This window comes from Sus scrofa, chromosome 3, assembly GCF_000003025.6.
Source record: "Sus scrofa isolate TJ Tabasco breed Duroc chromosome 3, Sscrofa11.1, whole genome shotgun sequence".
Lineage (NCBI taxonomy): Eukaryota > Metazoa > Chordata > Mammalia > Artiodactyla > Suidae > Sus > Sus scrofa.
The window spans coordinates 101,459,725-101,483,254 of record NC_010445.4 but is presented as its reverse complement, the minus strand read 5'-3'; the positions used below and the strand labels follow the sequence as shown (position 1 = coordinate 101,483,254).

The window sequence follows — 23,530 nt, the reverse complement described above, 5'->3', positions numbered from 1 at the left end:
CCTTTCTTCTGTCCTCTCATGAACTTCGTCAACAATGATATGGGTGACTCCTTGGAGAGCTGTGTCTCCCTCCAGTCTTCTTAGCAGCACTCCCGTAGTGCAGTATAACAATCTGGTGGCTGAGGACTTTCACATAAAAAGAAAGCTTTCATGAGATTCTTGAAAAAAGGAAACACTTTCCTGGTAAAGTCATTTTTAATAAGTAGGGATAAAGAATATTAAAAACACTAGCAGTTCCACTTAATATAAACCTAGACACTAAATGCATAGTTTCTTCCTAGCAATAACAACAAAAGCTTTTCTACTTCACATCGAAATTTTAAGACCCAAAAAAGGATTCAGGGAGTTCCCGTTGTGGCTCAGTGGAAACAAACCTGACTAGTATCCATGAGGATGCGGGTTCGATCCCTGGCCTCACTCAGTGTGGGTTAAGGATCTGGCATTGCTGCGAGCTGTGGTGTAGGCCAGCAGCTGCAGCTCCAATTCAACCCCTAGCCTGAGAACTTCCACATGCTGCGAGTACAGCCCTAAAAAGAAAAAAAAAGTATTCAAAAATTATTATAAATCATAAAAACAACAGTGAGTGATGAAATCAATTTTGAATTTGGTTGTTCCTTCTTTGGTTTAAGTCCCAGGTTTAAGAACAATGCAGCACTTGCTAGAATACTTCTGCCAATAAAGAATAAAAGTTCTTTATAGAGGATATTAAGTATACCCAAATAAAGAGTTTAAGCCAACAAATTTTCTTTTTTTTCTTTTTTCTTGTCTTTCTGCCTTTTCTAGGGCCGCTCCCGCAACACATGGACGTTCCCAGGCTAAGGGTCAAATCGGAGCTGTAGCCGCTGGCCTACGCCAGAGCCACAGCAACGAGGGATCCAAGCCACGTCTGCAACCTACACCACAGCTCACGGCAACACCGGATCCTTAATCCACTGAGCAAGGCCAGGGATCGAACCTGCGACCTCATGGTTCCTAGTTGGATTCATTAACCACTGAGCCATGATGGGAACTCTGAAAACCAATGTATTTCTGAAAGGACTTCAGCCCTATTGAAGTATACATCCCAACTTGCCTATGACTTTCCAGACCCCAAAGGCTCTTTATTCTTGAAAACTATAAATGTCTGTCATTGAGAGGTAAGCAGAACATACAAACCTTGACACTTTCTAACCGGATCTGGTATCCCACTGTCAGACCCACTCTTTCTGCTCTTTCTTTAGCCACACGTTCGGCAACAGAGATGGCAGAGATTCGTCGGGGTTGGGTACAGACGATGTTAGCCACCTTCTCAGGTGGCCCATTCAGAGAATCATCCAGAATAAACTGTGGAATCTGTGTGGTTTTCCCACATCTGTATGTGAAAACAAATAAGTCCTAAAATGAGAGTTTTTAAGTGCTAGTTAACTAAAGAAGCAATTGTATGCAATGAGGAAAATGAGAAAGCTAATTAGAATCAAAGTTGTTCAGCTTTATCTATCTTCTAAACCAGCCTAATGACTTTGACCTACAGCTGATTACTCCAAGGAATTTGCACTCAGATTAACAGGGCAATCAAATAATAGTTTATTATCATCTGCAAAACTGTATTAACATTAGGTTAAGGTCTATAAATGCTTCTAGGAATGTGAACTCTACATAAAGAAATAAGAATATTATTTTATGATTATTAAAATACTTAATATTTTTCCCTTCGATGTGGCATTGTTTTGGTTATAATTGGACTGAGGTTAAAAAGATAAGAAGCTTAAAAAAAAAAAAAGGAGTCCCCGTCGTGGTGCAGTGGAATCCAACTAGGAACCATGAGGTTGTAGGTTTGATCCCTGGCCTTGCTCAGTGGGTTAAGAATCTGGCGTTGCCAGGAGCTAAGGTGTAGGTCGCAGATACGGCTCAGATCTGGCATTGCTGTGGCTGTGGCATAGGCCAGCAGCAACAGCTCTGGGAACCTCCATATGCCTCAAGTGCAGCCCTAAAAAGACAAAAGACAATAAATAAATAAGAAGCTGGGGACTTCCCATTATGGTGCAGTGGAAACAAATCCAACTAACATCTATGAAGATGCAAGTTTGATTCCTGGCCTTGATCAGTGGGTCAGGGATCTGGTGTTGTTGTGAGCTGTGGTGTAGGTCGCAGATGCAGCTTGGGTCCCGAGTTGCTGTGGCTATGGCGAAGGCCAGCAGCTGTAGCTCTAGCTCCAATTCAACTTCTAGCCTGGAAACTTTCATATGCCACAGGTGCAGCCCTAACAAGCTTAAAAAAAAAAAAAGAGATAAGAAGCTGGAAGATACAAAGTTACCACTATACCTGTGAAGCCAGACACAAATGTAATTATTAAATTGAAGACTCTTAAATATAGAACTAATTAAGTCCGCAACTTGTCCCTGCTAAACAGGTTAGGATAACATACGGAGAGCATGAAACAGAAAAAAATTATGTACTGTAAGTTGTTCTTAAACAAAAGCTTTATGGAAATCAGAATAAATTTAGAAGATGAAAAGTTTCAAGCTAAATGTTCTGGAACTAACCTTTAAATTTTTTTTTTCTCTTTTTCAGCTGCCCCCACAGCACAGGGAAGTTCCCAGGCCAAGGACTGAATCTGAGCCACAACAGCTGCGACCTACTGCAGCTGCAGCAACGCAGGATGCTTAACGCACTATGCTGGGCTGGGGATCAAACTGGCAATTCCACAGAAACAAGTTAGATCATTACCCCCTGCACCACAGAGGAAACACCAATCCTTTAAAATTTAAAGTGGGCCTTTTGCCTTAATGTTGTCTCAAGGCATAGTTGTACAATGTCCATAAATTCCTAAACTTCTGAGCTTTCTTTGTTTTTTGTAATTTGGTTCTACTGGCTACAGTCACCACATTATTTGCCTCTGTGAAATATTATTTAATATTTGACAGGAAAAAGCATAAATAATACCAGCTACTGGTTTTTAAAAGTAGAACTGGTTATGGTAACCAGGGCACATACCATATTTATAAATGAAAGCTACATTATGAATAAATTGCATTCTTACCCAGTCATACCACTTACAACAAGCACTTGGTGCTTGCTCAACAATTTAAGAATGTTTTCTCTTTCTTCCCAAGCAGGGAGTGATTGTCTTTCCTGCAGAATTGACTGGAACTGTCTGGAAGCCTAATAAAATAAAAGATACAGACATCAGATGGGTTACTTTGAATCACCTTCCACAAAGCTGTAATGTGGAATCCCATAGTTAGACCTATCCTTTCTGCTCTTCTGCAATTTGTCTAGGGACAGAAATTGCACATTTGTTGGAGCTGGATGCTGGCAACTTTAGTCAGAAGACTGTTCAGAGAATCAGCCAGAATAAGCTGTGGAATCTATGTGGTTTTCCTACATCCGAATAAACAGAAGGATCTTATAAAAGAAATAACTTCTCTGGCTTAGCACCCATCTAGCTCTTCAGGCAAGAGTCTCTACACCAGCACTGTTCAACAGAACTCTCTGTGCTGATGGAAATGCTCTATATTTATGTTGTCCAATATAACAACCACTGGCTACATGTGGCTATTATCACTTGAAATATGGCCAGTGCTACTCAGGAACTTTTAAATTTTAATTAATTTAACTTTAAATAGATACATGTGGCTAGGGGCTACCATACAGGTTGGCATAGTCCTACATAATATCAGATTTTTACCAACATCACTAAATAGCAAGAGCATTCACTAAGGGTTCTTTCTGGCCAACCACCACATCTATGTATTTCAGTCTGATATCTAATGGCCAATGATATAAACATTGTACTGTACACTAAAACTACAGATGTATTTTTGAATAAGTTTTATACTAACATTTACATTAACACATACACTTTCTGCAGTAACTTGATCATATAAATTTACCACCTCTAAACACTGTTAAAACTGAATATGCAATTTTTTGTTTCTACCATCTTATTATTTATGGTGTGATTTTTAAATTCAACCTGACATTCTAAGGGTGTGGTATCATATATGCAATACTGTTATACCGTGTCAAAAATCAGCATCACAGAACTTTAGAACTGGAAGGGTCCTTATACAGCATCTAATCCAATCCCCAAACTGGTAAGCAATTTGTCTTCATCCTACACCCAACTCGGCCCTAACAGTTCACTTATGAGTTCTTTTAAAATAACCTTCATGTGACATGGAGTCCTTTCTTTAGCAAAGGGGAAAGTCACTGTCTAATGAAGTAACAATGACAAAAGAATTATAAAATGGAGAAAAAGTTAAAGCTTGAATAAGGCAAGTTCATTCATTTTAACACTACTACTGCTAAAGAACTTAAAATGCACCTTCGTTTTGGAAATAGAATTAGTTTGAATCCCTGTGTTGCCACTTACCAGTTATATGACCTTGGGGAAGTTATTTATGAGTCTCTGAGGGGTGTACGAGTTCTTCCTTATCTTTCTCCTTTTCTACACAGATATTTCTAATGTACTCACAGTATTGCTTTTCCTTTCACTTATCAGATTTCTAGCACAGTACCAAAGCCACAAAATAGCTAGTATATATACGTTTCATTTTCATCAGCCATTAGATTTCCGAAAACTATCTAGAACATGCAACTGAGTTTGCTGTGGCATGCAGAAACTTTGACCAATCAGAGTAAAAGAGAACCGAAAGTTTACTGGGGAGGGTAGCGAAAGAGTCCTACCTCCTAATCCCTCATGCAGACATCAGAGAGGCAATGCTAGCCCTTTTCTCAGAAGACCCTACCTGTTTTATTCGGAACTGCTTGCAGATTTTAGCATTTTCGGCATGTACTGATTTTGCCTGCCAGTCATATCTTTTGGAAATCTTTTTCTTAAGGTTGACATAGCTTTCATTCTCCACCATAACTGGTGCAGGACCTTCATCCTCATCTGTCTCCTCCTCAGGTTCTGATTCTTTTTCAACTTTAAGGGGATAAAAGGAAACATTTTTGATATGGAGTCCTTTCTTTAGCAAAGGGGAAAGTCACTATCTAAATGAAGTAACAATGACAAAAGAATTATAAAATGGAGAAAAAGTTAAAGCTTGAATAAGGCAAGTTCATTCATTTTAACACTACTACTGCTAAAGAACTTAAAATGCATCTTCAAATAAACTTTAACCTAGTAAAAGTGCTCTTGGTTAAACCAAATCAAAAACAAAAAAGAGAAAATCATGGCGGGGTTCCCACTGTGGTTCAGCAGAAACGAACCGACTAGTATCCATGAGGATGTGGGTTCAATCCCTGGCCTTGCTCAGTGGGTTAAGGATCTGGCATTGCTGCAAGCTGTGGTGTAGGTCACAGTCATGTCTTGGATCTGTGTTGCTGTCACTGTGGTGTAGGCTGGCAGCTAGAGCTCCGATTCGACTCCTAGCTTGGGAACTTTCATTTGCTGCAGGTGTGGCACTAAAAAGCAAAGAAAAAAAGTAGACTCCTTACATTCAGTAGACCCTTTACATTAACTGAGAGTTTCAAATATTTGCAAGTGTTCCTAAAATTCCACGACACAAAATAACCCAAACGTCTATCAAATGATGAATCAATAACTAAAAAGCGGTATAATGGAATATTGTTCAGTAATAAAAAGGAATGAAGTACTGATACATGCAACAACACAGATGAACCTTGAAAGCATTCTGGTAAAAAGAAAGAAGCCAATCAAAAAAGCCACATATTTATTTTAAGATTACCTTTCCATGAAATGGCCAGAATAGACAAATCCACAGAGACATAATGTAGACTCATGGTTTTTAGAGGTTAGGGGAAGGGAGAAATGAGGAATGACTTGCTAAAGGTACACAAGTTTCTTTTTGGGGTGATGAAAATGTTCCGAGATTAGACAGTGGCCATGGTTGCACGACTCTGTGAATATACTAAAACCCACAGAATTGTATAGTTCAAAAGGGTGCATTTCATGGTATGCAAATTATATCTTAATAAAGCTATTATCATAAAAGAAAAGCCCATGACACAACAGTTTGTCATTTCTTGAGGAATACATCTGAATTCCATGTGCTAGAACTAAGTGCAATTTGGGAGCAAGTCAAGGAGCCAGTGAGTGAACCCAGCCGGCTGTCCAGCATCCACATCTCAGTGCGTTTCACTGTTCTCTACCTACTGATGTTTACCTAGGAACTTTTGTGATATAATAAAAACTTGTTTCTCTGAAAGAAAGATGGCAAAAAATAAGAGATAATCCCATGGTAAACTCTGAATGGGGGAGTTACTTGTGGTGTAAGAATTTGTACAGAAAACCTGGATGTGGAGAAAGCCAGAGGCTTGTACAAACATTTCCCTATTTGAGGATTTAGGGATTCAACAAGTGAGCCCCTTCCTAATTAATGTTGAGGGTCTCATGTACCAAAAGCAGGAGGGTATGGAGAGTGGTATAGAAAGAGAAGTACCTCTAAAAACTCATCTGAAAGTAATCCCATATACCATTTTAGAAGTAAAGATATGAAGCCAAATGGATTAAAAGAAACAGATTTTCTGGAACAATGCTTTAAGGGTCTTCTAGCCCTCAATTCCCAGAATAAACTTACATATAACACTTTCAGGAGTTCCCATCATGGCTCAGTGGCTTAAGAACCCAACATAATGTCTGTGAGGACACGTGTTCGATCCCTGGCCTTGCTCAGTGGGTTAAGGATCTAGCATTGCCACAAGCTGCGAGCTCCTAGGCCAGCTCTTAGAACATTTGACTTCTTCAATCCATCATTCCAAATGCCCTCCTCCAAACCACCTTCCACCTGATCAATGCCTTACATACCTTCTGGAATTTGACTTGAAACAAAAGAATTACTTGGAATCACTGGTTTACGGCAGACAGGATTATTTATTCTGGTCCCGGAGGACACTGGCAGGAAGTTCACAGGAGGGACGCTGTACTTATGATGGGTATTTGTTAGCAATTTGGCTATTTCTGATTCTTCCTCTAAAAGGGTCAGCAAAGAATATACAACAGGTTCTGAAGTTTCTGCAAATGTCAAGGCCTTGCCATAAAGGAACTCAGAAATATGTAAACGACAAGCCAGAGGTAGATTCTCATTGATGGAATAAAATGCCACAAGGGGAGCTTGGTAGGGGTATTTGTGGTCTTTAGAAAACCGAATTTCAAGTTCATATAAAAAGGATGCATCTTCATTAGCATTAAGATGAGAATCATCTACATTTCTTTCTGCTCGTCCAACAATTTGATTTGGGGGCACTTCATGTTTGAATTTGCACTTTGACCCAAATTTACAATTTCCTTTGAGGTAAAATTTGCAGATTTCAACCGAAGTCTCCTGTATATTTCTGGTACTTTCTTTTCGCTTGGATTTGCAGAATTTACTTGTCAAATATTCCAGTTCTAATCCAATGGTCCAGACTCGGTTCTGAATTCTTTCTATAAATTTTTCTCCACAGATTGACTTGAGAGCAAATGCCTCCTCCTGTCGCTGTTCCACACACTCATCCAAGCTTATGTGCGAAACTGCCTCAGGGACCTTCATCCTCTCTCCAAATGTCTCTGAAAAACACTCGGTGAGGAGATGCTCCAGTGATGCCCCCACATCTCCATCACAAATCCTTAGGGCTGCCTGACAGTGTTCAGTGTGGAAACCATACCTGCCAAGTGCAAAATATGACAAAAAAGATGGAGTGTTATCAAACCACAGAAGAGAATTTCACTGAAATACATTTATGCGAAGTTATACCTATACCTAAGCACAATTTGTATTTTGCAAAAGTGTCCCTGATAATACTAACTTCTTCTTGATTCCCCTATCCTAAAAGAAAGGATGTTAGGCATATATGTACTGCTGGAACCCACACAACGGGAAAGTATTCAAGGAAAGGTAGTTGTGTTTCTAATGCAATTTTCATTTTCCTTCAATTCTCCCATAAATGATAAAGGCAAACCTGGAAAGCTTTTGCACTGCAAATGTCGAGACTGTAAATTCTGGATTAGGAGGCTCCACCAGGCCTGAGCCAGCACATTCCAAAGGATCAGCGTCGGGAACAAGGGAAGCTTCTCGTCCAGCTGACCAGTACTGCTCATCATCACAATCAGGCTCATCATCTTCTTCCTCCCCAGAAATGCCTCTTCTGGCAAAAGTAACATTTTCATATATTATCTATTAATTCCTTCTTACTTCAAAGAAAAATTTTGTAAGAGTCTTAAGAATTCAAGGAGCCAAAGGATATAGGATCCTGACCGCTCTTCAGTCACTGATTTAATTTTTTATTGACTATTAATTTAATATCTTGGCAATTAAGAGTATTTATTACCTGCCGACTACTACATTAAATGTTTTATATGTACTAACTCTTTGAAAATCTTCCCAATAACCCAGCAAGATACTACTGGAATCTCATTTTTTTTTTTTTTTCCAGATGATCAACTAAAACTTAGAGGAGATTAGTAACTGCCAAAGGTTATTTGGTAAAGCACAACTAGAGATTTTAACCAAGGATGTCTACCCCAGAGCCTATGTTCTGAACCACAAGAAGCCTTGGCTATGCTCTCTCTCTCCTCATTCACAAAAACCATCGAGATATACATATATATGTGTGTGTGTATATGTGTGTGTGTGTGTGTGTGTGTGTGTGTGTATTTTTTTTTTTTTTTTTTTTTGGCTTTGCTGCATGACCACCTTTCCTAAATCTAAGACAGGCAAGCATCTTGTAGGTATGATAGAAACTGAGCTATTCATGACTGACCAGTCATTAATTCTGGCAAATAGAAAGAATCAACTTCTACAATGAAATCACAAAGCAAAACAGACTTAAAAAAAAAAATCTTTCACTTAGGCAGATGATCATGAGACGTGTAATCATAACACGTCATCTGATCATTCAATACTTGCTCCTAGAAGAATACCTCTGCTTGGTCACTACAAGGTTTTATCTAGAAGGTTAAGATAACCTTAAGCAATTAAGCAATTACTCAATCCATATTAGCATTGTCCTAGAAAAAATAAAGATGAAAAGGTGATCTGTACTACTGCTCACAGATATGCAAAACAAACTCACTCTAAAAATGTTGCTGAATAATTATTTTTGTATTTCCCCGGGTCACTTTCAACTAGTTATACAGCCACAACAGGATCAGTATGAATATAGTATTTCAAAGACACATAGGACCCTCACACTGCCAATTCATCTTCCTCAATATAACAATTTACTCAAATAAAATGATTTACTCAGATCCAGCATCTGCATCTTGTTCTTGCAGGTCTCGAAGAAGAGCTTTCACTTTTTCTTGATTCTCAGTAGTCATATGCAGAGTCTGAAGGGGCACTTTGGCTTCGGGCTTCCATTTGGGACGTGCCTCTCCTTTTCTCATGCTACTGTTAGTGGGTCTGCAAAGGACACAAGAACAAAATTATACATTTACCTGCAATCAGAACTTTGACACTCCCCAAATACATACAACATGACTGGACTGTCAAGTATCTACAAAGGATGACAATGAATGTGAAGAAATTCTCTATTTTCTACAATATATACTAGACTTCACTATACTGAAACTGCTAGGGAAAAAACCTGACCAGATTCTTGATCACTAAATCTCACTACACTAACTTAAGAATCCTCTGGAGAAAGCAATGCTGTAACTCCTGTACTAGAGGACTTTCAAAAGAAATATGTTACATACAAACATAATATATTTCATTCTATTTGAGCTATGTGATCTGAAAGCAACCAAAAGTCCTATCTTGTGAAGATTAGGCCCTATTTTATTTATTTATTTATTTATTTGTTTGTTTATTTATTTATTTATTTATTTATTTGTCTTTTTGTCTTTTGTCTTTTGTTGTTGCTGTTGTTGTTGCGATTTCTTGGGCCGCTCCCGCAGCATATGGAGGTTCCCAGGCTAGGGGTCGAATCGGAGCTGTAGCCACCAGCCTACACCAGAGCCACAGCAACGCGGGATCCGAGCCGCGTCTGCAACCTACACCACAGTTCACGGCAACGTCGGATCGTTAACCCACTGAGCAAGGGCAGGGACCGAACCCGCAACCTCATGGTTCCTAGTCGGATTCGTTAACCACTGCGCCACGACAGGAACTCCTAGGCCCTATTTTAGAAATGTTTATCTAAATCATTATTTCCTGATTATAAACATAATAATAATACATGTTCACTGTAGAAAAGTAAAGAACAAAGCAGAAAAGAGAAGTCATCGTAAGTTACATAATTCTTCTTCATATACTTTTTGTTTTGATTTGTTTTTGCTTTCTAGGGCTGCACTTGCAGCATAGGGAAGTTCCCGGGCTAGGGGTCAAATCTGAGCTGCAGCTGTCAGCCTACACCACAGCCACAGCAACGCCAGATCTGAGCCGAGTCTTCGACCTACACCACAGCTCATGGCGACGCCAGATCCTTAACCCACTGAGCAAGGCCAGGGATCAAACCCGCATCCTCATGGCTACTAGTCAGGTTCCTTACTGCTCAGCCACAACAGGAACTCCTCATACACATTTTTAATAAAACTGTACAGCGTACATAATCTTTTATATCCTTATCAAAATAAAACTGGCATTTCTTCCAAATTAAATATTTTCCTACAACATAATTTTTTAATGGTTACACACAGATATAGAGATACTAGAATTTATTTCCATAACCTTTCATTTTTGGAATTTAGACTTTTTTAGGGACATTTTAAAATATTTAAAACAATAATTAGTTCTAAAGGTTAACTTCACTCACTAAATTCTTTTCTCCACTTGGCACATTTCATTATCTATTTTCACAAATCCAAGGAAATGGTAGAAATTTTCTATTTAAAATCCAACATATTATTGAGACTTTGAAAAGAACCACACATGAACACTTGCAAAACTGGGTAGCAAAGGAGAAAATAGAAAAGATTGTAGTTTTTAACCATTTAGTTGCAACTTCTGAAAAGAAATGTTATCCCAAATCCATCATTTCCCCTTTTTGTTTCAAAAAAATTTTAATCTATAGAAATGAACACTATCTAGATTTATCAGTTGTTAACATCTGCCATACTTATATGTATGTGCACACACAGTTATTACGCCCTGCTCTTCCTTTTCTCTCTATATACCCATATATATGCCTGTACATGTGCTCCCCCATATATGTATATGCATGTTCTATTGAACCATTTGAATATAAGCTGCAGACATCATATTACTTCATAAATACTTCTTAAATTCTTCAGTATGTTATTTCCTAAGAGAAATACACTTTTATGTAACCATAATACAAGATATTTTATATTGATATCATCTAAAATATAATCCATATTCAAACTTCCAACTGACTCAATCATGTCTTCAGGTTTTATGATTGTGTATCTAATTAAAAATGACATTTAGTTATCTTTTTTTCAAACTCCTTTAATTTAGAACAGTTCCCCAACCTATTTCCTGACACTGGCTTTTTTGAAAACCTCAGGCCAGCTGTCTCACAGCAATTCCCACAATTTGAGTTTGTCTGACTACTTCCTCATGATCAGTTTAAAAAAACAAAACAAAACAGAGAGTGGGGGAAGAACTTGCCTATGCTCCTATCTCATCCACCACTTATCTGTATACCCCTGGACTTCATCTTCCTCATTGTAACCAAGGATCCTAAAGTCAGTCCCTCTGTTTGTACACTGTATACCGATCTCTTTAACTGCCTCAAAGAAATCATTCCAGCACTTATCTCCTGCTGCATCATCAGTTCTTCATTCTCCTTTGGATCGCTCCCATCAGCATATAGACGCGCCATATAACATCTACCACCTTAAATAAATAAATAAATAAAGTCCTTCCTTTGACTGCACATCCCCCTCAAGTTGTTGTCCTATCTCTCCCTGCTCCTCTGCCCTGTATAGCAAAACTCCTCAAAAGGGTTATCTAAATCACTGTCTTTATCTCCACTTTCTTTCTTCTGGTCTCTGAAGCACACTCCAATCAAGGTTTCCTTCACACCAACCATACCAAACCACAGCTCCCGTGAAGGTTATCCATACTATACACATTGCCACATCTAGTGGGCAATTGTCAGAACACATTTTCCTTGACCTATCAGAAGCATTTTTTATACAACTTGTGTATCCCTTTAAGTATATAATTCAATCTGATTGGATACTCCCCTAAATACTTTTACTTTGACTTCTAGGAATCACACTCCTAGAGTTCCCATCATGGGTCAGCAGAAACGAATCCTGACTAGTATTCATGAGGACACAGGTTCAATCCCTGGCCTCGCTTGGTGGGTTAAAGATCCAGTGTTGCCATGAGCTATGGTGTACATTGCAGACGTGGCTCAAATCTGGCATTGCTGTGGCTGTGGCGTAGGCCGGTGTCTACAGCTCTGATTCGACCCCCTAGCCTGGGAACTGACATATGCTGTGGGTGAGGCCCAAAAAAGACAAAAAAAAAAAAAAGAAGAAGAAGAAAAAGAAAAGCCTAGAGGGCTCAGGGCTCAAAGTTAAGACCTCTTCCCTTTGTACTGTGGCATCCAGTCCCACAGCTTTAGATAGCAGCTCCATTTATGGAGAACTCACACATTGACTTCTCTAGTCCAGATCTTTTTCTTGAGTTCCAGACTTAGGGATTAAATTGTCCATGACTTTTCCCCTTGGAGAGTACCTTCTAACTGTTCTTCCTGCTTCTATCTGATGTTCCCTGGTAGCCTATTTGCCACACAACACACTGAGGCAGGGCTACCGTCTATGAGTGTGCAGACTGTACATTGTGCAAAGGCTCCTGAAGTTGGGGAGGAGGGGATGACAAGAGCTAAAATCCAGTCGTAGTACTCCGTTTGTCAAGACAGGCATCCTGGAGCTATAACTGCCCAGAGAAAGGGGCACCTTTTTCTAATTCACATAAAGGGATATGCTGAACAGCTGTAACTCTGGCCAGAGTGATTGATGTTACACACTCTTGCCTCAAACTCTTCAGTGGCTTCCCAACTTACTCAAAGCAAAAGCCAAAGTCCTTATGGTGGTATATGAAGTCCTATACAGTGGAGACTCTCAAATCTAACTGTCTATCTCTTCTTACCCATCCATGCTAGCCACATGGCTTCGTCGCTATTTCCTAAATCTTCAAAGCCACTCCCTCCTTAGAAACTGTGCAGTTGCTATTCCCTCTGCCTTGAATGTTCTTCCATCAGATAGCTTCACAGCTTACTCCTTCACTTTCAATTTCTTCCTGCTCACATGACACCTCATTAGATAAGTCTTCTCTGATCACTCTATAGAAAACACCAAATATTTAAAAAACACCAGCAATCTGTTTTGGTATTTTCCATCCCTCCTTTATTTTTCCCTATAGCACTTACCACCTGACATATTATTCTACCTTTGCTTATGGTCTTTATACCTCAAACCTCCTTCTATGAAGATAAGGACAGTATTTTATTCATTGCTGTAATCCTGGCCCCTAAAACAGTGTCTGGTGCATAGTAGGCACTAAGTGAACATTTGCTGCATGAATGAATATCTAACATTCTAAAAACCTATAAAATCAATGTTTTCAGAAAAAATGAAACTACATCCAACTCAGCAGTTAAGTTCTAAAGTCAGCAGCTAAGGTTTAAATTATTCTAGATTTCTTAAAAGGTGTCCAATTTGAGACTGATATATGAGCTCTCAGTATGTCTAAAGTGACCATTTTCTCTTTTTTTTTTTTTTAATTTCTAAGGTTTTTTTGCTTTTTAAGGCTGTACTGGTGGCGTATGAAATTCCTGGGCTAGAGGTCAAATCAGAGCTATAGCCACTGGCCTGAGCCACTGCCACAGCAACACCAGATCCAAGCTACGTCTGTGACCTACATCACAGCAATGCCAGATCCTTAACCCACTGAGCAGGGCCAGGGATCAAACCCACATCCTCATGGATACTAGCCACAACAAGAACTACCGTGTTTTTCATTTAGAATGGAAAAAAAACGTAGATTCTCTGGTTGCATGCCAAATAAACTATTTAGTTATAGTAGAGACCATGTATGAGAAACATATTATTTTAACTGTAAAATTACATATTCAGTGTATCAAGAGTCTTAAACTACAAAAAGCACTTGGGAACTGAGACTGAATAAGGGACTAGCACATTCCTCTCTCCATATCTTGCTCACTAAGGGGCCTAGACCATTTAATGGCAAATTCAAACTACCTAAACACTATTTTTATTTTTTTTTCTGAATGCAAATAGTTACTTCATTTAAATTAAAGGCATATTTGATGCAATTAAGCTTTAGGACTCATCTATATTCCTTCCTAACTAATATAACCTGAGAAATATCCCCACAGAAGGGTGTGTATATGTATGCGTGTGGATATGTAGCTTTAAAAAAGTCTCTCCATCTCCAAAAATTCCAGTAAACAGCTCACAGTGTAGTTTAAGAATTTTATATTTATACTGCATAACACTTAGCAGTAAAATCTTTTACTTTCAATAAATATTCATTAGAATTATCAGAATTTATTAATTAACTAAAAGCTGAATCTCAGAGAAACCTGGCTATGACATCTGTCACTGATCATCACATGAAGCTCTAATGAAGATCTGGCTGATCTCGCTGGAAAACAGATAATTCATCAACTAGACAGAGTACAGTCAGGTCTCATTTTGGGACCTTCAAACTACAAGACCTAAGAAATACTTAAAATAATTTTCTTCACTTTCATCATTTCCAATATTTACTTTCCTAGTAATATTGGTTACAATAACAATATTATGCTCAATTCACAGAGTCATGCAGAAATTAAAGTTAACTTCAGAGTTCCACCTCTGCTCCAAAGAAAAAAATAACTGTTATTTGCCATCATGCCTTTAGGAAAGTTTACAAAGAAGGGGACTATAAAGTTTTAAAACAACAGGAACAATTAACTTGATCAGAATTACTTGGCATTTTCCCTCTTCTCTTAGCCATCTTGTTCCATAGATTAGCAACTGATACTGTTTCCATATTTGAATATTCAAAAAGTGTAATGACCTGGATGAACGCCTTGATTCACTGAAGATACAAAAGTCATCGCCATCATCCCAAATTCTACTTGACGCCTTTCTATTGCCACCAATGCCACCGCCACCACTGCCACCCCCGTGAGATTTACTAGCATGACTTCTGCCTCCTCTTCCTCCTCTGGAAGACCCTTTTCCACCTCCTTTGCCTGGCTTGCCTTTTCTTCTTACTGAAGAACTCATTTTCACCTGCAGGAGAAAAAAGTGATACAGACATTATAAAACTTGATAAGTACCAAATTCTTTTGTGGTACAGTGGGTTAGGGATTTGGTGTCGTCACTGCAATGGCTCAGGTTGCTGCTATGGTGCAGGTATGATCCCTGGCCTGGGAACTTCCATATGTTGGGGGCACAGACAAAAAATTAAAAAGTTAAAAAAATAAAAGCCCTGACAAGTATAAAAATCCTTTGTTTGTCAAAGTTATAGATACAGTCTATTTTAAAGAAAAAAAGGAAAATGTACACTTTAAAAGGGTCAATTTAGGACATCCATGGTGGCGAAGTGGGTTAAGGATCCAGCATTGTCACTGCTGGGGCGTGGGTTCAATTCTTGGACACAGAACCTTTACATGCTATAAGCGTGGCCAAAATGGGGGGCAATTTAGGGAAAACAAGTTTCAACTGCTTTACAAAATATTTACAAGCACGTTCCCCTCAAGATTAACATTTAGTGACTTTCTCTGACACAGATTTCTTAACAAGGATGTGTATCAGAAACACATGGAGAAGTTTCAAAACACACATGCCTAGGCCCAATCCTATACTCTGATTTGGATAGGTCTGGTATAGGGTTTTAAAAACTCTAGTTGAGGGGGTTCCCTACATGGCTAAGTGGTTAATGAACCCGACTAGGATCCATGAGGTTGCGGGCTTGATCCCTGGCCTCGCTCAGTGGGTTAAGGATTCAGCATTATAGGAGTGCAGGTCACAGACGCAGCTTGGATCCTGCGTTGCTGTGGCTGTGGTGTAGGCTGGCAGCTGTAGCTCCAATTCAGCTCCTAGCCTGGGAACTTCCATTGCAGGTATGGCCCTAAAGGGAAAAAATAAATAAATAAATAAAAATAAAAATAATTAATTAATTAATTAAAACTCTAGCTGAAAAGAGATGCTTTCTTTCTTTCTTTTTTTGGCTGCACATGCAGCATATAGGGGTTTCCAGGCCAGGGACTGAACTTGTGCCACAGCAGCAACCCAAGCCACAGCAGTGACAATGCTGGATCCTTAACCCACTGAGCCACCAGGGAACTCCTTAATGTATTTAACACATAATTTGATAAACAAAATTTATATTTACATATACACTTTTAGAAACACAGCTCTGGCTCAGAGTTGCCTGGAGGGAATAAAAGTGTAGAGGTTTTGCATGTGATTGAAGTTAAGCTGTTATTAGCTTCAAGTAGAGCCTTATAGCTAAAAGATATTTTATGTAAGCCTCATGATAACTACAAAGCAAATATCTATAGTGGATGCATAAAAGATAATGAGAAAGGAATCAAAGTGTACCACCTATAGAAAAATCATTAAATTATGGAGTTCCTGTTATGGCTCAGAGGTAATGAATCTGACAAGCATTCATGAGGCCACAGGTTCAATTCCTGGCCTTGCTCAGTGGGTTAAAGATCCAGGGTTGCCATGAGCTGTGGTGTAGGTCACAGACACGTCTCAGATGTGGCATTGCTGTGGCTGTGGTGTAGGCCAGCAGCTATAGCTCCGATTTGACCCTCACAGGTGCAACCCTAAGAAAGACAAAGAAAGAAAAAAAGAAAGAAAGAAAGAAAGAAGAAAGGAAGGAAGAAAATCATTAAATCACAAAGGAAAACAGCAAGAGAGGAAGAAAGGAACAAAGGCTCTCAAAGAAACTGGGAAATAATGAACAAAATGGAAACAGTAAGCCCTTACCTATCAATAATTATTTTAAACATAAATAAACGAAATTCTCAAAAAACAAAAAACATAGAATGAAAAAAAAATCAAAAAATATAGAATTAAAAAAAAAAAAAAAAAAACCCATAGAATAGAGTTCCTGTCGTAGCTCAGTGGAAATGAATCTGACTAGCAGCCATGAGGACAAAGGTTTGATCCCCGGCCTCACTCAATGGGTTAAGGATCCAGCATTACTATGAGCTGTGGTGTAGGTCACAGACGTGGCTTGGATGCCATGTTGCTGTGGCTGTGGTATAGGCTAGTGGCTACTGCTCCAATTCAACCCCAAGCCTGGGAACCTCCATACACCACAAGTGTGGTCCTAAAAAGACAACAAAACAAAACAAAAACCCAAAACATAGAATGTCTGAATGGATATAAAAACAAACCCAACATATGCTGCCTACAATTGAATCACTTCAGCTTTGAAGACACACATAGACTGAAAGTGATGGGATGGAAAAGATATACTGTGTACATGGAAATCAAAAGAGAGGAGGGGTAGCTATACTTTCTTCAGACAAAATAGACTTTTACGTCAATTACAGTAACAAGAGACAAAGATCGTTATATAATGAAAAAAGAGTCAATTCATCAAAAGAATCTAACAATTCTAAATTTTTATGTACCCAACATTAGATTACCTAAATATAATAAGCAAATATTAACACAATTAGGAGTTCCCTTGTGGGACAGCAGGTTAAGGATCTGGCATTGTCACTACAGTGGCTCAGGTTGCTGCTGCAGTGCAGATTCAGTCCCTGGCCTGGAAACTTCCACGTGCTATGGGGATGGCCACAAAATATTAAGGTAATTAATTGAAGAGAGAAATAGACAGGAATACAATAATAATAGGGGACTTAAAACCCCTGGGTTTCTGATTCTCCAGACAGAAAATAAGTAAAGAAACAATGTACTTGAACTACAGTTTAAACCAAATAGATCTAACAGATATACACAGAACATTCCACCCACCAGCAGCAAAATATACATTCTTCTCAAGTGCACATGGAACATTCTCCAGGACAGATCATATGCCAGGCCATAAAGCAAGTCTTAACAAATTTAAGAAGACTGAAATCAGATCAAGTATCTTTTCTGACCATAATGGTATGAAATTAGAAATCAATACCAGAATGAAAACTGGAAAACTCATAAATATGTGGAAATTAAATAACATCTTCCTGAACAACCAATGGGTCAAAGACGAAATCAAAAGGTAAATTTAAAAATATCTTGAAATAATTGAAAGTGGGAATACAACACATCAAAACTTATGGGATGCAGCAAAAGGTATTCTAAAAGAAGTTTATAGCAAAAACGACTACATTAAGAAAAAAAAGCATCTCAACCTAAATTTACACCTCAAGGAACAAGGAAAAAAAGACAAATGAAGCCCAAACTAAGCCAAACTAACTACACCCAAACTAAGTCCAAAGTTATTAGTATGCACTATAGAAGCACCAGAAGGACAGAAGAGAGAGAATAAAAAAGAACAGAAATAATATTCGAAGAAATAATGGCAGAACATTTCTCAAATTTATTGAAAGACAATAACCTACACATCCAGGAAGCTCAAAAGACTCCAAGAAGAATAAACACAAAGAGATCCATAAATAGACACATTACACTAAAAATGCTGAAAGTTAAAGATAAGGAGAAATCTTGAAAGCAGTAAGAGAAAAACTACTTGCTACTTACAAGTGTAACTCCAATAAGGTTAATAGCTGACCTTCTAGCAGAAACAATGAAGACGAGAAGGCAGTGACAAAACATATTAAATACTCAAAGAAACAACTGTCAATCAAGAGGCCTATATCCACAAGTTCTCGTTGTGGTTCAGTGGCAACGAACTGGACTAGCAGTATCCACGTGGATGGGGATTCAATCCCTGGCCCCACTCCGTGTATTAAAGATCTGGCGTTGCCGGGAGCTGTGGTGTAGGTTGCCTATGTGGCTTGAATCCCATGTTGCTATGCTGTGACATAGGCTGGCAGCTGCAGCTCCGACTCAGCCCCTGGACTGGGAACTTCCATATGCCACAGGCATATCCCTAAAAAAAAAAAAAAAAAAAAAAAAAAATCCTATATCCAGTAAAGCTATCTTTCAAGAATGAAGGTGAAGTAAAAACTTTCCTAGATAAAATCAGAGAATCTGTTGATAGCAGACCTGATTTACAAAAAAATACAAAAGGAATTTTTTCTACCTAAAGTAAGTGACACTCAATGACAATTAGAATCCACATAAAAAAGGAGCATCAGTAAAGGTAATTATGCAATAACAAAAAAAAAGTATAGGAGTTCCCGTCATGGCGCAGTGGTTAACGAATCCGACTAGGAACCATGAGGTTGCGGGTTTGGTCCCTGCCCTTGCTCAGTGGGTTAACGATCCGGCATTGCCGTGCGCTGTGGCATAGGCCGGTGGCTGCAGCTCCGATTCAACCCCTAGCCTGGGAACCTCCATATGCTGCGGGAGCGGCCCAAGAAATAGCAGCAGCAACAACAACAACAACAACAACAAAAGACAAAAAGACAAAAAAATAAAAAATAAAAAAAAAAATTTAAAAAATTAAAAAAAAGTATACATGCACAGTTTCTCCTTTCTTCTCATAACCAATTTTAAAAGCAATTGCATAAAGTAATACATATATGATATAACATTGGGCTTACAATATATAGAAATGTAATATATTTGCTAATAACAGCACAATGCAGGTTAGTGGGATCATGGCTGTACTGAGATAAGAAAATGACTACTGATAGTAAAATACTAACTATAACAACGTACTATATTATTATACATATATATTATACTATAACAATTGTATAGTGGTTAATGAATCCAACTAGGAACCATGAGGTTGCGGGTTCGACCACTGGCCTTGCTCAGTGGGTTAAGGATCTGGCATTGTCGTGACCTGTGGTGTAGGTTACAGACGCAGCTCGAATCTGGTGTTGCTGTGGCTGTGGCGTAGGCCAGAGGCTACAGCTCTGATTCGACCCCTAGCCTAGGAACCTCCATACGCCGCCGAGGGAGAGGCCTTAGAAATGGCAAAAAGCCAAAAAAAAAAAAAAAAAAAAAAAGGAGAGGAGAGGAAAGGAATACAGCTTTATGAGAGTAATATTTCTATATATTACTGAAATTGAACTAGTATAAATGTGAGACTGATTCTGATGTTAAGATGTATATGATAAACACTAGAGAGGTCACAAAAAACCACAAAAACTCAAAAAAAGGCAAAAAAATAATTAAAGACATTAAAATACTGCATTACAAAATATTCATTTAATGACTTTAAACAAAAGAAAGCAGTAAATTAGAAATACAGAAATAAAACAGATATGAGACATATAAACAACAAAAAGTAGAAAGGCAAATGTAAATACCACGATATCAATAATAACATTAAATCTGAATGGGTAAACAATTCAATCGAAAGACAAAGTATCCGCCTGTATAAAAAACATGATGCAACTATATGCTGTCTATCTCTCACTTTTTTTTTTTTTTTTGCCGTTTCTAAGGCCGCTCCTGAGGCATACGGAGGTTCCCAGGCTAGGGGTCTAATCAGAGCTGTAGCCGCTGGCCTACACCACAGCCACAGCAACTCGGGATCCAAGCCGTGTCTGAGACCTACACCACAGCTCATGGCAACGGCAACGTCGGATCCTCAACCCACTAAGCAAGGTCAGGGATTGAACCCGCAACCTCATGGTACCTAGTCGGATTCGTTAACCACTGAGCCATGACGGGAACTCCTATCTCTCACTTTAAATTCAAAGCTATAAATAGGTGAAAAGTAAAAGGATGGAAAGATAAATCATGCAAACAACAACCACAAGAAAGCTGGAGTGGCTATACTAATATCAGACAAAATAGACTATAAAGCAAATGTGTCTAATAGAGATAAAGGATAGCTCATAATGATAAGAGTCAATCCATCAAGAAGATATGTTATAAACATATAAGCACTTAATAACAGAGCACCAAAATACATGAAGCAACTGACAGAAATAAACACAGAAATAGACAATGCATAATAACAGTAGGAAACTTCAATACCCACTTTCAAAATTGGTAAACAACTAGACAGAAGATCAGGAAGGAAACAGCAGACCTGAAACACAGTATAAATCAACTAGATCTAAGAGACATCTATGGAACACTCTACCCAACAAAAATATACACCGAAATTAGTAATAAGCAGGAAAATAATTGGAAAATCACAGATATATAGAAATTAAACTAGTTCTCTTGATACTCCATTCTTCAAAATCCTTCATAATTACACATATTTACTGTTTCTCCTATGTTTATCACCTAACTCCTCCTCTCAGAAAGCTCTATGAAGGCAAGGGTCATATCTATTTTGATTACTATCATACTCTGATACAGTGCCTGGCATGTAGTAGGAATTCAACATGTATCTGAGGAATGACTGAAGCTTGAATAAATGACTGATGTGAAAATGGAGATTAATTGATTCATTCATTCCAAAAATATTTACTGAGCACTAATTATGTGCCAGATCCTAGGGGTACAACAGCAAAGACAAAATTCCTCCTTGTGAAGCTTACCTTCTAGAGGGTAGACAGAAAATAAACAAATAAATATACAATATCTGTTAAATGCTCTATGAAGAAAAAGAAAAACTGAGTCTGTTTTTTTTTTTTTCCTTTTCTAGGGCTGCACCCGCAGCATATGGAGGTTCCCAGGCTAGGGGTCTAATCGGAGCTGTAGCTGCTGGCCTACACCAGAGCCACAGCAATGTGGGATCCGAGCTGCATCTGTGACCTACACCACAGCTCATGGCAATGCTGAATCCTTAACCCACCGAGCAAGGCCAGTGATTGAACCCGCAACCTCATGGTTCCTAGTCAGATTTGTTAACCACTCAAACACGATAGGAACTCCTGAGTCTGTTATTTTAAATAGAGCAGTCAGGTAAGAGTGGTCATCTCTCTGAGATCATATCTGAACAGATACCTGAACATATTGAGAAAATAAGGCATTAAATATTTGTGAAAAGAACATTCTAAACAAATTCGATAATAGATAAAAGAGGAGCCAAGCCCAGAACATCTTCAATGCACTGGGTTGAATGAACAGAAAGCAGTCTGGTGGGTCTGCAATGCAGTGAGGAAAGGAGATGAGGTCAGATCAGACAGTGGAGAGGGCCATGTAAGTCCTGGGAAGAACTTTGAGTTTTATTCTAAATATATAGAAAGTCACTGAAGAGCAGAAGAAAAGCTTGATATGACCAACTTTGGTTTTAAAACGACTACTCTAGCTGCTACGTGAGAATAAAAAGACTGTATGGAGGTAAGGAGAACCAAGAGGCCAGTTAGTAAACTACCGCAATTATTCAAGCTGGTGATTAAAAACAAAACAAAAACAAAAATAGTGGGCTGGACTAGGATGGGAGCAAGTAGAGCTGAAGGGTGGTCATAGATTCTCCACATATTTTAAAGGTAGATGAATTAGATGAAAGGTATGAGAAAGAAGTGTCTAGAATGACTGTAAGATTTTAGAGCCTAGATTAACTAGGTGAATAGGGGTTCTGTACTCAGCCATGTGATCAGAATGGGAATATTGGGTAGGAAAAGATAGGGAAAGAGTCAAAATATCAGAACGGATGTTACATTTGAGATACCTTTTAGATACTCAAATGGACATATGTAGAAGGTAGTTGGATATACAGGTCTGTATTGAGGGGAAAGATAAGATTATCTCATTTAATTCTCTAAAACACATATAACGTAAATATTATTTTCTAAGTTTTATACAAGAGGAGACTAGAGTACAGATAAATTATATGACTTGTATAATGTCACCAACAATAGAACCAAAGTCTGGAGCCAGGGTCTGAAACAATCTATTTGACTCCAGGAGTTCCTGTTGCAGCTTAGTGGGTTAAGAATCAAACTAGTATTCATGAGGATGCAGTTTCGATCCTTGGCCTTGCTCAGCGGGTTAAGGATCTGGTCTTGCTGCAGAATAGATGCAGATGTAGCTGAGATCTGGTGTTACTGTGGCTGTGGCATAGGCCAGCAGCTGCAGCTCCAATTCCACCCCTAGCCTGGGAACTTTCATATGCTGCAGGTGTGGCTGTAAAAAAAGAAAAAAAGAAAAGAGAAAAAGACTCCAAAGCTGAAATTCCTTTTCCCATACCTCTTTCTTACTCTCCACAAACATGTACCGTGTATCTTCAATTCAAAATTTAACATTAAGCCAGCCCCCCTTTGATTTGTGCCTGGGTTTAATTTATAAAGGTGACTGGGTGCCAACACAGAGAGATCAATACAATGAAAGAAAAGTTGAATGTTACTTACAGCTCCTCTAGAAAGGAGAGGCATGCCATGCCACGGTGGGTCAGGAGGCAGAAAGGAACAAGGGGAAGGCACAGGCCACTGCCTTTCTTGGGGTTTCCAAGGGAAAGGTGAGGCAGGGCGGGGTAAACAGTTTAGAATTAGCTAGTTCGAGTAATTCCTACAAACTCTAAGGCTTAGGAACTGTCCCTGGTTGCCTGGTACCTGGCCCAGGGCTGATTTAGGGCAAGGGAACTATTTGGCTTGGTGGTTAGACAAAGTGGGTGGAAGTAAGGATGCAGGATTGGTTGGTTTGCATTTGAAGGTGTGCCCACAGGTT

The 23,530-nt window shown here is 38.8% G+C and overlaps 1 protein-coding gene across 3 annotated transcripts in view; it reads right to left on the bottom strand.

Annotated features, from left to right (window-relative positions):
• DHX57 (DExH-box helicase 57) overlaps positions 1-23,530 on the bottom strand; it is a 74,307-nt gene that overhangs the window by 49,906 nt on the left and 871 nt on the right. For 2 of the 3 annotated variants that reach the window (XM_021087593.1, XM_021087592.1), the window contains exons 2-9: positions 14,931-15,148; positions 9,171-9,329; positions 7,888-8,073; positions 6,755-7,593; positions 4,731-4,909; positions 3,020-3,141; positions 1,156-1,351; positions 2-126 (exon numbers count right to left, since the gene is read on the bottom strand). In XM_021087593.1, coding sequence (XP_020943252.1) covers positions 2-126; positions 1,156-1,351; positions 3,020-3,141; positions 4,731-4,909; positions 6,755-7,593; positions 7,888-8,073; positions 9,171-9,329; positions 14,931-15,142 — 2,018 coding nt within the window. In that variant the 5' untranslated portion in view covers positions 15,143-15,148. The remainder of the gene's footprint in view (position 1; positions 127-1,155; positions 1,352-3,019; positions 3,142-4,730; positions 4,910-6,754; positions 7,594-7,887; positions 8,074-9,170; positions 9,330-14,930; positions 15,149-23,530) is intronic. The other variant, XM_021087594.1, reaches the window with a different exon arrangement.